We start from the raw sequence: 16,552 nt of genomic DNA, 5'->3' as shown, positions 1-16,552 counted from the left end.
AAGCTGAAACGTGCCTCTGAAAACAGAGACCGTCGATAAATTCTGGAGGTTTGTTCGAATCGAGTACACAAGAAACGATAAACCACCGCTAAACACAGTCCGCGTTTACCACGTTTTCATTGTAACTCAAGCCTTCTTCGATTTCGATTTCGTTTACCAACCAGCAAGATTTACCGCGCAACATTATTTCCTCATCCGTCTATCCTTACGTAACTAGACGAGAACGAGGAAGAACGAGGAAGAACGAGGAGGAATGCGATAAAATATGAGTACAGCTGACGGAGGTTCTAATCCTGGCCGCGTAAAGGACAGGGGCAAACAAGTGAACGGTTAATTAAGGGAAGCCCAAAGTGTATACGGTGTGTATATATACGTAGACATCGAGATAGAGTGTTTGTCTTTGAAGAAAAGGCGGAAACGCGAATGGTCGAATTTCAAAGGGGCGCTCTATATTATTCCCTAAATACCGTGGAAGATATATTATCTCGGCGCGTACACGCCCATCTGGCGGCAGGATCGCGGCGAATTCTCTGGATGGGAAGAAGGGTGGTATAGGTAGGAAGAAGAGGAAAAGGCAGGCACGCAACAATGCGGGAGAGGAAAAGCTGCGCGCGGACTGCCTCGATAATGCGCCTGCCCGATCCCGGGACACGAGGTATAGGAGAGAGCGTACAAGGAGAGCCAGTCTCCTCTCTCTCTCTCTCTCTCCATCTCGCTGTCTCTGTCGAGGTCTGGCAGGCTGGCTGGCACTCCCGAAATAATGTTCAACCGCGATCAGTGAGACGATGGTAGGGGGAAGGCGATCGGGAAAGAGAAGAGGGCAAAACAGGGCTCCGGGGGGTAGGTACAAGAGGAAGAAACGAAGGACGAGAGAGGAGGCAGCGTGTGCGCCCATGCCGACGGATCGAGCGGTCGGTTACATAATTTTCCTAATGTCACTATCGCGCCTCGCATCGATGATATCTCCTGGCGAACCGGAGGGTTGCTCCGCTCCCGCAACGATGGGGTAAAACGTCGTGTGCGTGCCTGTACTAAAGAGAGAGAGAGAGAGGACGTAGGCGTGTACGAGAAGATGTATGTAGAGAAAGAGGGGGAGGATGGGATCGTAAATAGAAACACATATAGAGAGACGTGAAGAGATTCACGTGCGTGTGTAGATGGAGAGAGTCGAGGGTAAATCGGTTCGTCTCTGGGGGGTGAGAGGGAGCCTGCGGAGATTCGGAGGGGAGGGGAAGTTGGTGTCTCTGTTCCCGAGTACCGAATGGCGAATCAATCGGCGACGCAATCGGCGACGCAATCGGCGACGCTTTCGGCAATACTCACCGCGGGATGGTCTGCAAGATGTCTCGGTGTCTTCGAGGTGGCAAGAGAGAGAAATTTGATGTCACATACGCCGCTTCATCAGGCCACTGCGCGCCCCGTTTATACCACTCTGCTTAGCGCTTGGCGCTTGCCACTAAAAATATACTCACTTGCCGTGTATGCCCCCGCTTCACGTCTTGTACCGTGACCGACACATTTATTCGCGCTTTCGGACCACTCGTCGTATTTGCAACCACGAACAACGGAATCGCTCGATTCCCTGGATCGTGTCACGGACGCCCGTTCCGTTCGGTGTTGCGGGCGGTTGCCGCTTGTCGCCGCTGCTGCCTGGACGATCACGACCGCGATGAAAGATCGTCGAAAATGAAAAGGAGGTGAAAAAAAACGAAAAAAAAAGAAAGAAAATCGAAAAAAGGAAACACGATTCCCCGGATATCACGCGCGTCGTTTCGAGATCTACAAGATGCGGTGAGGAGGGGGGGGAAAAAAAGAAAAGCAACGGAGACAGATTTCGAAAGAGAAACTTCGGTCGGGCTCTGTTGTTTCGTTTCGCGCGTGCGATCGAACGAGACCCTGCGCAACGCACAAAAATATACGCGGCCCCCAGAGGTTTCGTTCGAACCGAGATCGCCGCCGGGACGACACCGAGAAAACGTACTGAGAATCCAGACAACAGGAGTGAAAAGATACGACAGAGCACCCGAAGGGGAAAAGAGAGGGGTTAACGGTGCGATGGTGGTGGTTGGTGTCGTCGGTGGTGGTGGTGGTGGTGGTGGTGGTAGAATCGCGAGGAATAAAGAAGGAACGGGGGGGAAAATTTGTGCGAGAAAAGGACTTGGTCGACGGGCTCGAGGGAACGCGTATGAATGGTGCAGCGACGTCTACGAGAGGAAACGCACGGGAAGAAACCTAGGAGAGGACGAAATCACTACTTCTTACTCTTTCTCCGCGAGGCGCCGCGTCGCGACGCGCCGCGCATGCACTACTATGCCGACGACCGTTGGAAAATCACTTCACCCTCTTGCCCGCCCTTCCCGCCGCTCTCGCGCAACTCGCCGAATACCTATAACCCCGAGCACACTCGGTTTATCGCCTCTCTACGGTGCAGACAACTCGATATCTTTAGAAGCGGCGAGATCGTTTCGCATCCTTCGCCGACCGCGTGCGCACCTCTATCTATATACAATTTTTAACCAACTTTACGATACACCGTTGAAAACGGACCGACAACAAGAGGGAGTGTCGTATAGACGGATAGGGGTAGAAACCGTTTAGAATTTTAAGTAATATACATATATCAAATACGATACCGCGTGAAATGCGATTATCAAAACGAGCCGAGGCTTTTTCTTTGATGCCCCTTTTCATAGAGACTGGCTGACCCGGACGTAACGCATGTTATCAGCGACCAGTCAGCCACACGACATCCGCGCATCGACGAGCCTCGTTTTGCATGCGCGCGCACGCGAGCGTGTCTTCCGTTTCACAGATATGTCCGTGGCCTCGTGTCCGTTCGTCCGTTACGTACGAAGCCTGTATATCGGATATTCCATTCCTCTTTCTCTCCTCTTCTATATGTATACCAAATGTATGTTTTCTTATTTTCAAATGTACATTTAACGCGTGTACTTTTCGGTTTCCTTCTAACCTTCTCAACGTCCAAGTACGTACTTGTATGTTTGATTTGCTATTGCATCGGTGTAATGTGTGAAATAAAGATAGAGAGACAGAGAGAAAGAGAGAAGAAACGGATAAAGAGTGCGCGCGAGACAGGGAAAGGTTAAAGGTTCTTCGTGCGCACAAACTCGGTGAAAATCACCCCCGTCTGCACGATACTACGGTCTCCGTTCGACTGCCGTCTCGAAACTATTCGAGACATTCCGAATCTGCGCGCATGCGCGCTATTCGCACCTCGACCGCCCAACCCTCTAACACACTACCCCCGTTTTCTATCACCTTCCTTCCTCTTTGCACTATTTTTCCTTTCTTCCCTCTTTATTCCACTATTTTATACAGTTTCGTCATCTTTAGCATTACATACCACGAGCTGTTTCAATTATTTTACGCTATATCGATATTAATCGTCAAAATATACTTGAAAGCATTGTATATCAATCTTTTTTTCTCTCTTATCGTCGTCTATCAAATACCCCCCCGCCACCTTTTTATATACAATGCGCACACTCGAGGAGACGTCAAAAACCTTAAAAACCTTTCGGCATAAGATCGTATACGATTCAGATATTTCTTAATAACTCTTGATGCTTCTAGGACGACCAGATTCGAGGAATTTCAACGTCACAGAGAAAATAATGCGAAGATCACGCGATTAAGTTCTCTCCCTGACCTATATATGATCATTTTAATGAACAACTTCTGGCACATTTTTCATTAAATCCATTTACATGTTGATTATACATATTGTTCTGATTTATTTCCTGTATCAAAATATGAACTATGGAAATAAACTTGTTTGTTTCTAGAGAATAATTAGAAAGTCGTATTGTTGCTGTGCGAGTAACAATGCGTTATGATAATTAAGATAAAATTTAGTCAGAGTTTAAAGGGAATAAGTCGGTTCACCGCATTAAGAACACTGATCTTTGATTACCTCTGCGGAATACGTATTGCGCGTGCTCAAACGAGCTTCCAAAACCTCAAAATACTTTCTGCCAAGAAAATTTCACGAAATCCCCTTCCTAGACCATATTTTCAGAATTTACAGCGAACGCATTCGGCTATAAATTATACGTAACACTACGTTACCCACCAATTGATTCCTCTGTAATTGAACGTCTCTCGCCAAAGCAACATTTTTCAAAAATAAAATATTATATGTGTTTGAATATGTTTCAACATTCTCAACAAGTAAAACCACAATCGCGTCATTAACTAATTCAGAAAAGGAGGTTAAAAAATGCTTGTAAAGTTAAATTGAAAAAAAAAAAAAGAAAAACAAAAAAAAAGGTGATACGCTATCATCGCTCATTCCAGTTCAAACAGGTTTCCATCTAAACGACGTCACGCGCTCTTGTTAACGTGCACATTTGCTATTGTTTTACCACTAATTTCGACGCAACGCTCAGTTATGAGAAAATTAATTTTATTGCGGACAATTAATACAATTAATTTTACTTTATTACCGACTAACAACACCGTGACGTCAAACGCTAATGCACGCAGTTGCGTCATGAAATTTTATTCGGCAAGGAAATATTAGTTTTCATAGAATTTAATTGGATATTTTTTATCTGAGGATAGGAAAAGAAATATATTTCTCGTTTTATATCAGTTCAACCTTCTGTGATATAAAAATGCGTCTAAATGTCATTTGATTCTATGAAAGGTTAGAAGGGCGCCAGAAATCGTCGGCTACGCGAAATTTTCGCAACATACACGTGGCGCCACATGACGGGAAAACGCTCAAACTATTAACTAGCCGCGCGCGTCGCGGTCGGTAATAAAGATTTCGAGTTGCCGACAATTTTAAACGATCTAACTTTTTTCAAATGTGTATGAAATAATAATGTCCAAATGTACACATTAATTCTCCTACACATTTCCTTTTTTTTAAATAATAAATTTCAATAAGTAGATTAACTCTCCGTTTTGGTGTTAAGCGAGTTAGGCTAATTCCTACAGACTGAACACCAATCTGATCCTCATTATTGATACCTTTTATACGCGACAAGATGAGATAGTCAGATTTCGATCGAGCGTGGTATCAGCGGGAAAATCGCTTTGACGAAGCCTAGTAACCGTCGGATCAAAGACTGGGTGCGTGATGAACGAATGTTTAAAAATAACCAAGTGTACGGAGAATAAAAGTGCAAGGAACGAATGCCCCACAGGCCTGTGTGACCCACTGTGTAAAACGAAACCCTACCAACGACACACCACGCGATTTCTCCTCAATCATCGTGTACGTGTAATTACATCAATTTTCTCACCGTACCACTGATCACGAAATCTGATTATTTGAAAAAATACTTTATAATTGCAATGTTCAGAACTTACGATTTCTTGCAATAAAAAATTGGTATCATTCAATTAATCAGCTACAGTGTATTACCATAATTATGTAATAAAATTCATTTATGTAGTTCAAAGTTATATGCTTCACCATTTTCTCCATACCGTTATTATTCTAAATAAATTTGTTTAAAATGTCATTATATACTTGAAAATACAAAAATTATTGGCACATTAACAATTAATAGCAATTTATATTGGAAGAACATGCTACAGAATTGCATTCAAATTTTTCAACCGCCACTGAATGTGCGCGGGACAAAATGGCGGACACTATACATTTTGAACGTATGCTAGGAAAATTAAGATGGAAAAAAAGACAAGTTATCCATATAAAAATGTGTTAACAGCTCGAATTTCCTACTCTTCTTAAGCTCAGAATAGTTAATATCGGAAAAAAGTTATATTTGAATGACATAAAACTGCTTATTAAGGATATAGCGTCACTCACCGATACCGTTCCATGAATGTTTCCATCGCCACAGCATGTACTCTGCTCGTTTTTTTATGATACACTGCAGTATTTCTACACAAAGAAATAAATATTGTCACTGTACACTGATTTATTTAGTAAAAACCGCACAAATTGTTTTATCGCGGCGGAGAACGACAATTACGAACCGTACATCATGGTCACCGCGCAACAACTGACGCGAAACCAAGGGGTAATGCGCGAGTTACTCAAAATCTTCTACTGCGCAGCTTTGTTATAGTGCCGTATCATCACGATCCACAAGCAACAAATTTTTAATTCACTCAAAATTATTTAAAATACAATAAAAATCTCTTAAAATTGCAGATGACGGAATTTGTTGTTATCAGGCTTTATATTTAGGTAAAAATTTTGCAGACAATGGATCTTAGGAAATTGTTTTATCAAATTAATTTTTGAACATGTTTTTATACAAATAGATACACCACTGTACAGCAGCAGAGGATTGTGGGTAAATTCTTGCTAAAATTTTTATACGTTAAATTTAGCGGGAATTTGAACTAATTTGAAATTATTCAAATTAATCGATAGTAAATGATTTGTAAATAAAATGTAACTAGGAATGAATTATAGGTTCAGAATAAATATGCAATAATAAAATTAGGTTTTATTTGAAACAATGATGTTTGATTTTAAAATACCATTTGTTTTTTGCAAGTCAAGCTGGTTAACAAAATCTTCTCCGTAGTGACTGGACCATCTACAAGATAAAAAACAGTTTATTTTCACACATTCGTGAAGTTTTTAAGATTTTTTAATAATTTTTTTTTAAATATACCAAGTTGAAACCATGGATTACTATCTCCAGCATCTTTTCTTGCTGAATTGAGCGCGTTACGGATTGCAATAGGTATTACACAACTCATGCATAATGGCGGTTCACCAGTAGCTATAATATTTAATAAATAACCGTATACATACATATACAGATTAAACGTTGATAAGCACCTTTCTTTTAATTGTTCTAAGAAACATCCTACCTTTTGAACGAAGAACGCTCAATGGATTAGGAGCATTTCGACGGAAGTAGACACGAAAATCAACGGGAATATCTTTCGCTCCAGGTGGTTTGTAATTCTGCAAAAAGAAAACAGTCACAAAAATTGTTTCTAAACACGTATATTATGTGAAAAATAATCTAATTACAAACCCAAGTTCTGTAATTCGTCAACTGTCCAGTTTTTGGATCATAAATTAGATCTTCGGATGTCCAAAATCCGAGTCCCATCACGAAAGCACCCTCTATTTGACCCAGATCCAATTCTGGATTCATACTTCTTCCGGCATCTTCCATTAAATCCACTCTCTGTACAATGTGCTGCCCGGTCAATACATCAATTTCAACTTCAGCTATAGTAACTCCATAAATTGCATACGGTTTGATGTCATCTTTTGTAGTAAACCTGTAAAACGTCCATAATAAATATCTTAAAAATAATACCAAGAATTCCGTTCATTTCTGAAAAACATACATGTAACGTGCGCACAGATCAACATCCTTCGCCCATGCTGTCATTACTAACTCTTGCCACGTTGGATTTTTCAATTCCTGTTTAATGGGTTCTAGCCTCTTTAGCAATTCTTTGCAGGCTACCATTGCTGCCTGAAATCAAACAGGAAAAGCTGTTAGATCATTACAATAAAGCATGTTAGTATGTAACAATGAATAAAAGAAAATATCTTACATATGCGTTAACTTCGCTGGCAAGGCTTCCACCAGTGACAAAATTATTTGGAGACGTTAAATTATTAGTTGGTTTCACGGTAACCAACGATAAATCTATCCCTAAAGTATGTGCGGCTACTTGAGCTACCTGTGATCAAGAAATAATAAGTAACAAATAAAAACCTTTCATTATACCCACATAATGTTTTTGCGCATACCTTTGTGTTAATGCCTTGACCACACTCAATTCCACCATGAGTGACAGAAACTGTACCATCTCGTGCATAGATTGAAACAAGCGCATGGAATTGCCCCCAGACTGCCATCGGATACATCATGGGTACTAACGCTATTCCCTTCTTCTTCCATCGATTTTCCTACAAAGATTATATTGCTTTGTTTGCTCCATTTAGATTTTATTTCACATTCGAAACACAAAACATACATTATTGAATGCTTCCACGTCTCTCTTTCGCATCTCATAGTCTGCGTTCTTAATTAGATCTTCTATCATTGGTTGTAATATCTTCTTGTGATCCTCATTCATATTTGCTAATTTAACCTGTAATGGATCTTTTCCTAATATTTTTGCTATGTGTTCCATTGAATTTTCTATAATGGCAACACCTTCTGTGGAACCTGTATGTAATCAGAAAAATTAGGTTCACTCTTTTCAATGTTATAATTAATTCAACATACTTGGTGCCCGACAGTAAGTGTTTGAAGGTAAATCAGTTTTTGCCTCGTAACCGTTGTAAGTCCAAGTAGAACTATCATAGCAACTGCAAATATACATGAATGAGTAAATCTTTTTCTTAATGAAAATATTTATAAGCGTAGAGATGTATTACTCACCTCTTAACGTGTTCTGCTATAGCACCTGCATGCATTTCATTGAAATTACAACCAGAGTTAGCCCAGAAGTTTGACTCCAAATATTGAATGCGTCCATTATCATCCACACCAATCTCGTATTCCTGACGAGTGTCAATCCGCTTACCAATTGACATCATATTACTCTCTATCGACATTACGAATCGTGCAGGTCGATTCAATTTATAACAAACTAACGCACAGGCGCAAGAAATTTGTGTAGCACGTGATATTTTTGCACCGTATGCACCACCTAATCTCCTTACATTGATATTCAAACTGCAACAGTTACATAGCAATTAAAAACACCGAATAGGATCAATATGTTTTTATTTTGCATGATGTACCTGTTATTTTTAACATCAAGACACTCGGCTATGGAAGTTTGGGTAAGATCTACCCACTGAGATGCTGGGAAAACATCTATACCATCTTCAATCGGAATACAAACACAAGTTTGGGGTTCCATGGTATAGTGATACTGACCTCCGCATCGAAATACTCCTTTTATTACATGCTTTACATCCGTTCCTTTAAAACGTAAGATTAAAGTTACCCAACTTACGACTTAACGGTCGTATGAGAAATATTCAGGTAGCCTAACAAGATACCTTTCGTCTCGGCCTTCACATTAGCTGTTTGAAGTAATCTAGAGTCATCTTTGGAAGCAAGGACATCTTCTATACTCAATAACGCTTTATCCGCTTGGACATCAACGTAGGAAACATGTACCTTCTGGGCCGCTTCGTTTGCAGTTGCATGCGTTGTCGCAACAATCACCCCAACGGGTTGCCCAGCAAATTCGACTTTTTTATCTGCAAACAGCTAATAAATGCAAGAAACGAATGAAATATAGATCTTAAACGTTCTGAGTTTCATTTCTTTTTTATTTATATGCAACTTGACTTACCACTTCATCATTAGGCAACATAATTTGTTGGCTAGCTGCTGAAATAAATACGTTCTTTCCAGGAATATCTTTTGCGGTAAAGAATGCTACCACTCCTTTCATTTTCTGAAATGAAACATTAAGAGTTAAATAATCATCTTCGTTGGTATACAGTGCTGTGAAAATATCATACCAGTGCTTCAGAAGCATCGATGGATTCTATGTTGCCATTGGGCACTGTAGTAAGAACAAAGGCGCAAAAAACTTCTTTCGGTAAAGATGGTACATCGTTCACGTATTGTGCTTCGCCTGATGTCTGATGTATAGATTCCATCTTTGGAAGAGGTTGATTCAAAGGCCACAAATTCTTGTCGGTATCAAAATCCTGTTTTCCCGAAGATAAGCCACGTTGCAACACTGATCCACCGCTGCGCATTTTTGGATCTACCTTTTCTGGTTTAATGCTCAGAATAAACTGAAATGGAGATACAGATGTTGGTATCGCTTGCTTGTAAGTGCTTCTTTTTTGATTCATACCTTGAAGAAAAGTCCTTCTGCAAGTAGCTTTCGAAACTTTGGGGAATAATCAGGTAACACGTGGTCAGGATGAATTTCGCTATCCAGTGTTTCAATAGCTTTATTAACTACGTTTTTGTCATAGATGGATTTACCGGTTAAGAATTCTTCCGTTTTTGAGGCATGAAGCTGAAACAATCAGGTGTATTCTGATGTAATTTTTTATTCACATTTTTTAGAAACCATCTAACTTACAAAATCTGGACGTATCGCACCAATTATTATATTTGGTTTTTCCAGAACTTTTCCAGCTCCGTCCAATTTAAAGAGGAATCCAGCGTTTACATGGGCGTGAGCATTTTGAGCTCGAGGCATAATCTAACAAAAAGTATTCTTAATCTTATAAAACAAAATGTTTATTGTATAGGGTTTTACATACCTTGTAAGATCTGTATTCATATTCATTGCCACGTGCTGGCAGTACAATACTATATATAATCTTATGTTTCATATCCATCTTCAAGAAATCTAATAGATTCACGATAGATTTTTTGCCACCTGCTTCCACTGTTTATAGAAAAATAGTATATGGAACTATTGAATCTCATTATGCTAGAATATAATTGCCCTTTTTAATTAAAATTTAATAAACTGACTTACCTATATGTAATTGTGCACCCGCGGTCTCAAGTATTAGGAAAAGATCAGAGGGAAACTCATTATGCTGATGTTTGGTCATCAAGTTTCCAGCCACAGATCCTATCTGCAACCAATCGATCATTCCTTAATGTTTCATATTTATTAGATGCACTTCATTTTATGAAACAAGTTACAATTATTTACATTTCTGACAGGGACACTAGCGATTAAGTCGATGTGCTTTGCTAAATGTTGTAAATATTCAAATTTTGGTTCTTTAGAATATTGTTGAAAAGTTTCCATTACTACGGTCAGTGATAAATTACCACCAATAAGTAAGGAATCGTTATCTTTGCTAATTCGCTGCAAATCAGGAATATCATTAATATCAATGGCCATTTCAGGCATTTTAACTCGATAAACCCCTGTAGGAGGAATACAATACATAGGAATTAATAAATTATAATTGCTTACTTGATGTGCATGTACTAACAATAAGTACTACTGTTAAGAAACTATGGCTGAACTTTGATTCCAGGGACATAAAATTATTGCCCTTTTTTCTTGCTCTTTAGTAGTTTTTGACACGTAGAATCCATAAATGTAGGTCGTAACTTTAGGAAATTAGCGGTTCAAAAGTTATGAGTATGTAAAGTTTCACGTTTTTAGGGTATTTTACACGCTACTTTGACGCCATGTTGCTTCCATCTATTATTTGTCAAAAACTATTAAAGAGCAAAAAAAAAAAGGGCAATAATTTTATGTCCCTGGAATCAAAGTTTAACCGAAACTATAATTACCGTGTGCGGTGTTACCACCGTGTAAAATGTAACTTGCATCTGGTTTTTTTGCAAACACTTCAAATAAATCATCCACTGATAAAACCTTGTAAAATTCCATACCTTCTAACTTCATGTCTATCTTATCTTCAGTGTTCTGAATAAGTGTATAGCAACTATTGCAATCATTCTCACAAGGCAAACCTGTCCTTTTGCAACTTTTAATTTTAAATAATTCCTGAAGAATTTAAATTCATTACAACGAATGCAACTGAGGTATAATAGGTATTTCATGATGCTCTAACTTAAAAAAATTAATCAATCATACTTCTATATCGTGAATATCTTGAACAAGATCTTTAGGAGCATCAGCAGCATAGGCTTTAAACGCGTCTAAAATTGGCCTATAACCCGTACAACGGCATATATTGCTACCAAAGGAATTTTCTATCTCTTTCATAGTCAACTTTTTCCCTTGCAAAAGACTGTACATGTTCATTACCATACCAGAAGAACAATAACCACACTGAGAACCATTTTTTCCTGCCAGTGAGGCTTGTAAGGTATGGTAACCATTCTTCTTGCCACCTAATCCTTCAATTGTTTTGATAGTCCATCTGTTACAGCAAAACTTTCTTTTAAATACCTTACATATTGCTGAAGTAATCAACTTTAATTAATGTACTTACCCGTTACAGATTAAGACTGGTACCAAACAAGAATTCACTGACATTGTCTTACCCTTAACATCAATTGAAACAATACAAGCACCACAACCACCTTCATGGCACATAGCTTTAGTTCCTCGTAATTGTGCATAATCTCTGATGAAAACATTGAGGGATGTTCTAGGAGGTACATCTCCATTGACTACAAACAATTGTACAAGTTTAATATTACTGCTGTTAACCTTTCAATACTATTACTATCAGAAGAAATATACATACTGGTATAAGGGACATCATTAATAATGAACTCTATGGTACTCTTGGTATCCCTGAAACAAAAATTTTAACACACATCAAAAAATGTTAATAAGTATACAATTGTCAGTTTAGTATAAATAATATGTTATTAACATTATGACATAAAATGTATGTGGTAAACTGAATAGTATTGTCCACTGTCCGAGATGTGAATCAATTTTTCTATATCATAAATATATATTATGTAAATATTAAACGTGGTATCACAAATACTTTAGGAGCTGAAAACGCAGTATGCGTAACTCTTAATATTATATATACGGAACTATTACGATTTGCTCGTGACACTGGCATTTTAACAAACACTGAACAACCGCAAATATTGCATAACTATGATAACAGTTTAATCTAATATGATATCAGGAAAAAATGAACAAGCCTGTACTCATCCGATTTCGCAATGAAGAAACGTTAATAAACGTAGTAGTTACATTGTATATGTGTAGTGAATCACTGAGATACGACACGTATCTGAGCAACGTTAATAGGATGAAAATCATACATCCACGCAAATTAGAAGTCAAGAAACAATTTACAAATCTTACATAATAGACGGCTTAAAATTACAATAGTTTGATTGCCCCCTGACGAATGCACAATCCTCGTGGCTCGTTGCCAAAGGAATAATCAACACTGAGAACTATTTTATGGGAGAAATATCAGTAGCGTACTTTGTTTCTCCCCAACCGACGATAAACGGCAATTACAATCATTTAAAATACAATATCGCAGATTGTTCCACTTGCTTGAACGGTACATTCAAATACATGTATATCGACTGTAGACTGTAGACTTGTTCTCTAGACATGTTCCAATGAAGTTCAGTTTGTTTACATTTTTTAGTCTTTTTTTTAACTTTCAAGCCATCAAGAATTGATGACCTCATCTGTTATAAAACAAAGTAGCTTATAGTGCACTTTTAAGAATTACAATGTAGGAATTAAGAATTACCTAATTCCTTATTTCAGCATCTGTTGCGTTTATATAGCATGAATACGTATTTCGTATCTAATTGCTAGTAATTACATTCTAATTCTTGTAAGAAAAGTTACATCTTTAGTATTTATATAACGTATTCAGTATGAGTCAATATATCATCTATCTTATTAAATGTATTTGAGGAAATAAAAATTATGTGAAGAAAAATCTATAAATATTTTTATAGATTACATCGATTTAAAATACTAATATTTTATTATTAGTGCATAATACTGACACACTGTATCAATCTTGTTAGATAAGAATTATTGCAATGCCATTAGACTGCAGATTATTTTTATCATTTTAAATGACTTTCATAATCAGAAGAAACAGTATTTTTCTACTCATTATGACGAAAGTAATTGTGCAATTTAATATGTATTTTACAGTAATTTTCAACAATTGAAGCAATATTATGATAAAAATAATGGACTGAATTTCTTGGTGTTTTTCCAAACAATTTATCCTGATAATGACATCAAGAACATCCGTTTCTTTGAATTCATCTTTTTTCTTAAAATAAGATAATAATTACTTATGACTCTCGCGTAATTACAATTGATTTTCCAATCATAATTTTGCCTAGTCATCTTCATGACACTTTTATATCTCTTATCTCTTTAAAAGGTCTAATGGCAAGTAAACACTTTTGTACTAATAATGTATGAAGGTTTAATATAAATACAGAATAATGCATAAGCTTATCGTCAGTTATGAGATTGTATTATCTCGAAGAAATGACGAATTCTAGTTTTCATAAATGTCAATGAGATTATATAAATATGTATATAAAAAAGTGACTCATACATTATAGCTTCATCGAGTTAGTTCGCACGGTATAGCTTTCACTGATCGTGAAAGGATGGTAGATTCACTTTAGGGTCATATAAAAGAGACGTTCACTTATTTTACAACATCCATCGAACGAAACCAAGCGTGAACAGTGTCTTGCGACTTTCTCCTTTGTTATTTAACATGTTCGCTACCAGGGTCTGAGAAAAAATCTTGCACCATAGCCAAGGGTGTTTTTTGTTAGAATATATCCTTAACTGACATGGGTCTTTTTAGGACTGAAAAATGTAATTATCTCTAAACCAAAAACATCTTAAATATATTTTATTGTTTTTAGCTCAACAATACTGTCCATTTCGAAATTTGGTCCAATACGTTATTATAAACAGATAAAGAACGCGCACCGCACATCTGCAATGATGGATTCAGATGCCAGAATCGAGATACCGCATATATGCGGCAGTGGTAGCGAACGTGTTAAATTATTTTCTTCATACTTTTAGGCCACCGGTACAATAAAAAAAAGAGCACAAAAAGATTATTAATCGCAACATAACAAAATGAAAAAAATAAAAAAAAAGTAATTTAAGGAAGAAACCTGTGTATAAAATTTTGTTGATCCTGGGCATCATGATCTCCTCCAATTTCAGACATACATTCTATGATTTTCCTACAATAAAATAATTATAAAAAATATTTAAAAAAATATATATGTATACAAGTTAAAAATAAAACTTTAAATTAAGATTAAATACAAACTGAAACAATAAATTGAAAATTTATTACTACATTGCAAAAGAATTTCTTCAGGAATGTCTAAGATAACTTACCCAACGCTCCTTTTTATACACTCCATAGTAAAAACGAGAGAGGCACAGAACTTCAGTTGTTTAAACAAGAATATGCGATAAACTAAGAATTTCTGGAAGCAATTCTAAGCAACAGAAACGTAGCGTAGGCAGCGGCCAGTTTGACTGAAACTACAGCTGTAATTCATTTCAGTGGTTTGCGGCAGTTGTCTTGACTCTCCTGCATAACGACCTCCCACCACCTAGAAGAAGTATAGTTGTATAATGAGACCATTATTTGATTCTATTACGTCCACTTCCATTGTGCGATACCTCAAAACATACATATATCCAAACTCATCATTTTCTCTTTCATCAACAATCCTTTCCTTGTGTTTTCTTTCAACAACTCATCAGTTTTTCTTGCTGACTGTTTTTGTACCCTCTAAGCTTCTGGAAAGAATTTTTCTACTGTCCAAGTATTGAACTATAAAATAAAATGCAATATACTTCTCCAAAAAATATAAAAGAGTGCAATTACTCAGATATAAATAAAAAAAACTTAAATTTTAAAAGAAATCAATCCCTAAAGTATATAATGAAATACTTGCTCTTAACAAGTTTAAAATTTACAAGTATAAAAAGAAACGAGTGCAAGTTCATTGTTACAAAGAGAAGGAAGAACATTTTTATTTAGGAGTTGATCTCTTGAAGTCGATTCATACGATTAGCTTCCTCGAGTTAGTTAATAGTTCAGTCACATTAAGATTTTGAATCAACTCTTAAATAAGAATGTCTCTTTATTAGAAAAAGAACGGATGGTAACAGACGTACGTACACGTCGGTTAATTTCAATAAATACTCTATTAAACGCCATTCATGTGTTACACAATAATCATTACAACATATTCGTAGCGTATAATGATATCAATGACAATTAATACAAAGTAATTGTAAATAATAGCGTCTCAACTAATGTTTTACTGGTGTACACATCTTCCGTTGAGAAATTTTTTGTCCACACACACACACACACACACACAGGTGTAGAACGGAAAATGAGACAAATATGGCATTACTAGGATTTGTTATCAATGATCAGAAAAAATAGCGGTTTCTCCGTCTCTAGAGACTCTAAGTCTGCCGATATCGATTCGGTCGAGCTCGTCCAATCTTTCGTTACTTTCTCGTTAAACAAAATATTTCTGGCTAAACGCTAGCAACTTTACAGGTTCCTCCAGGGCGACGCTCTTAACACATTCAGTGCCTCTCCCTAAAATAAAAGGTTTGCCCTTTTTTAACCTTCCAACATGCTAAACTTTGTATCAATCAATAGAGCAGAACCAGCAGCTTTAATTATCGTTAAAGACAGATGTTATGTACAATTTATCTAATTAAATGTATCATAGTATATTTACATCAACTCTGAATGAATATCTTCTATTCTTGTTAATGAAACTGTACACTATAAAATGAACAAACAATAAGCTAAACTTATTGTTTTTTACTACTTGAAAATTTTCTTTTTATATTACTCTATATCAATTATAGATTGAGTATTTATTTCAGTTGCTTAAAGTAATTAAATATTTAAATTAAAAGAAATAATACATTATGATACTAGTGGACCCTCTTCAGTTAGCTAGTGATCTTTGAATGCATCATATAGGATTAGAAGAAGAAGAAGAAGAAGAAGAAGAAGAAGAATAAGAAGAAGATAGGATCATTTCCAAGTTCTTTCATGGCACTGAATGAGTTAATGGCTGATCGACGAAAGATTTAATATAGCGTTTGT

At 37.0% G+C, this 16,552-nt stretch overlaps 2 protein-coding genes across 9 annotated transcripts in view; both read right to left on the bottom strand.

Annotated features, from left to right (window-relative positions):
* The window catches only part of PMCA (plasma membrane calcium-transporting ATPase 3), a 55,141-nt gene extending 49,140 nt beyond the window's left edge, over nucleotides 1-6,001 (bottom strand). The window contains exons 1-2 of one of the 3 annotated variants that reach the window (XM_034329063.2): nucleotides 1,473-2,182; nucleotides 1,324-1,353 (exon numbers count right to left, since the gene is read on the bottom strand). The gene's annotated coding sequence lies outside the window, so the exon portion shown is untranslated. Of the gene's footprint in view, nucleotides 1-1,323; nucleotides 2,183-5,806 lie in introns of those variants that run through there. The other 2 variants (XM_034329064.2, XM_076689378.1) reach the window with 2 other exon arrangements.
* Nucleotides 6,002-6,391: 390 nt separating this feature from the next.
* LOC117606576 (uncharacterized) lies at nucleotides 6,392-15,015 on the bottom strand. Of its 6 annotated transcripts, none has more exons than XM_034329182.2 (25): nucleotides 14,800-15,015; nucleotides 14,568-14,639; nucleotides 12,158-12,207; nucleotides 11,900-12,080; nucleotides 11,539-11,827; nucleotides 11,232-11,448; nucleotides 10,636-10,856; nucleotides 10,453-10,555; nucleotides 10,232-10,359; nucleotides 10,048-10,170; nucleotides 9,814-9,981; nucleotides 9,470-9,751; nucleotides 9,298-9,402; nucleotides 8,999-9,212; nucleotides 8,735-8,918; nucleotides 8,370-8,666; nucleotides 8,214-8,296; nucleotides 7,960-8,153; nucleotides 7,733-7,891; nucleotides 7,534-7,662; nucleotides 7,321-7,451; nucleotides 6,999-7,251; nucleotides 6,829-6,925; nucleotides 6,627-6,737; nucleotides 6,392-6,548 (listed from the first exon to the last, which is right to left on the bottom strand). In XM_034329182.2, the coding sequence occupies exons 1-25, from the start codon at nucleotides 14,823-14,825 to the stop codon at nucleotides 6,481-6,483; spliced, it is 3,885 nt and encodes a 1,294-aa protein (XP_034185073.2). In that variant the 5' UTR covers nucleotides 14,826-15,015; the 3' UTR covers nucleotides 6,392-6,480. The 6 variants fall into 6 exon arrangements, with proteins under 6 accessions (XP_034185073.2, XP_034185078.2, XP_034185074.2 ...); XM_034329187.2 differs by lacking the exon at nucleotides 14,800-15,015 and adding an exon at nucleotides 13,985-14,465 and having other exon boundaries at nucleotides 14,568-14,624; XM_034329183.2 differs by lacking the exon at nucleotides 14,568-14,639 and having other exon boundaries at nucleotides 14,800-14,997.
* Nucleotides 15,016-16,552: the final 1,537 nt, after the last annotated feature.

The sequence above is a fragment of the Osmia lignaria genome, chromosome 8, assembly GCF_051020975.1.
Source record: "Osmia lignaria lignaria isolate PbOS001 chromosome 8, iyOsmLign1, whole genome shotgun sequence".
NCBI lineage: Eukaryota > Metazoa > Arthropoda > Insecta > Hymenoptera > Megachilidae > Osmia > Osmia lignaria.
Note: the sequence above shows the minus strand (reverse complement) of the source record. Positions and strands in the feature narration are given on the sequence as shown.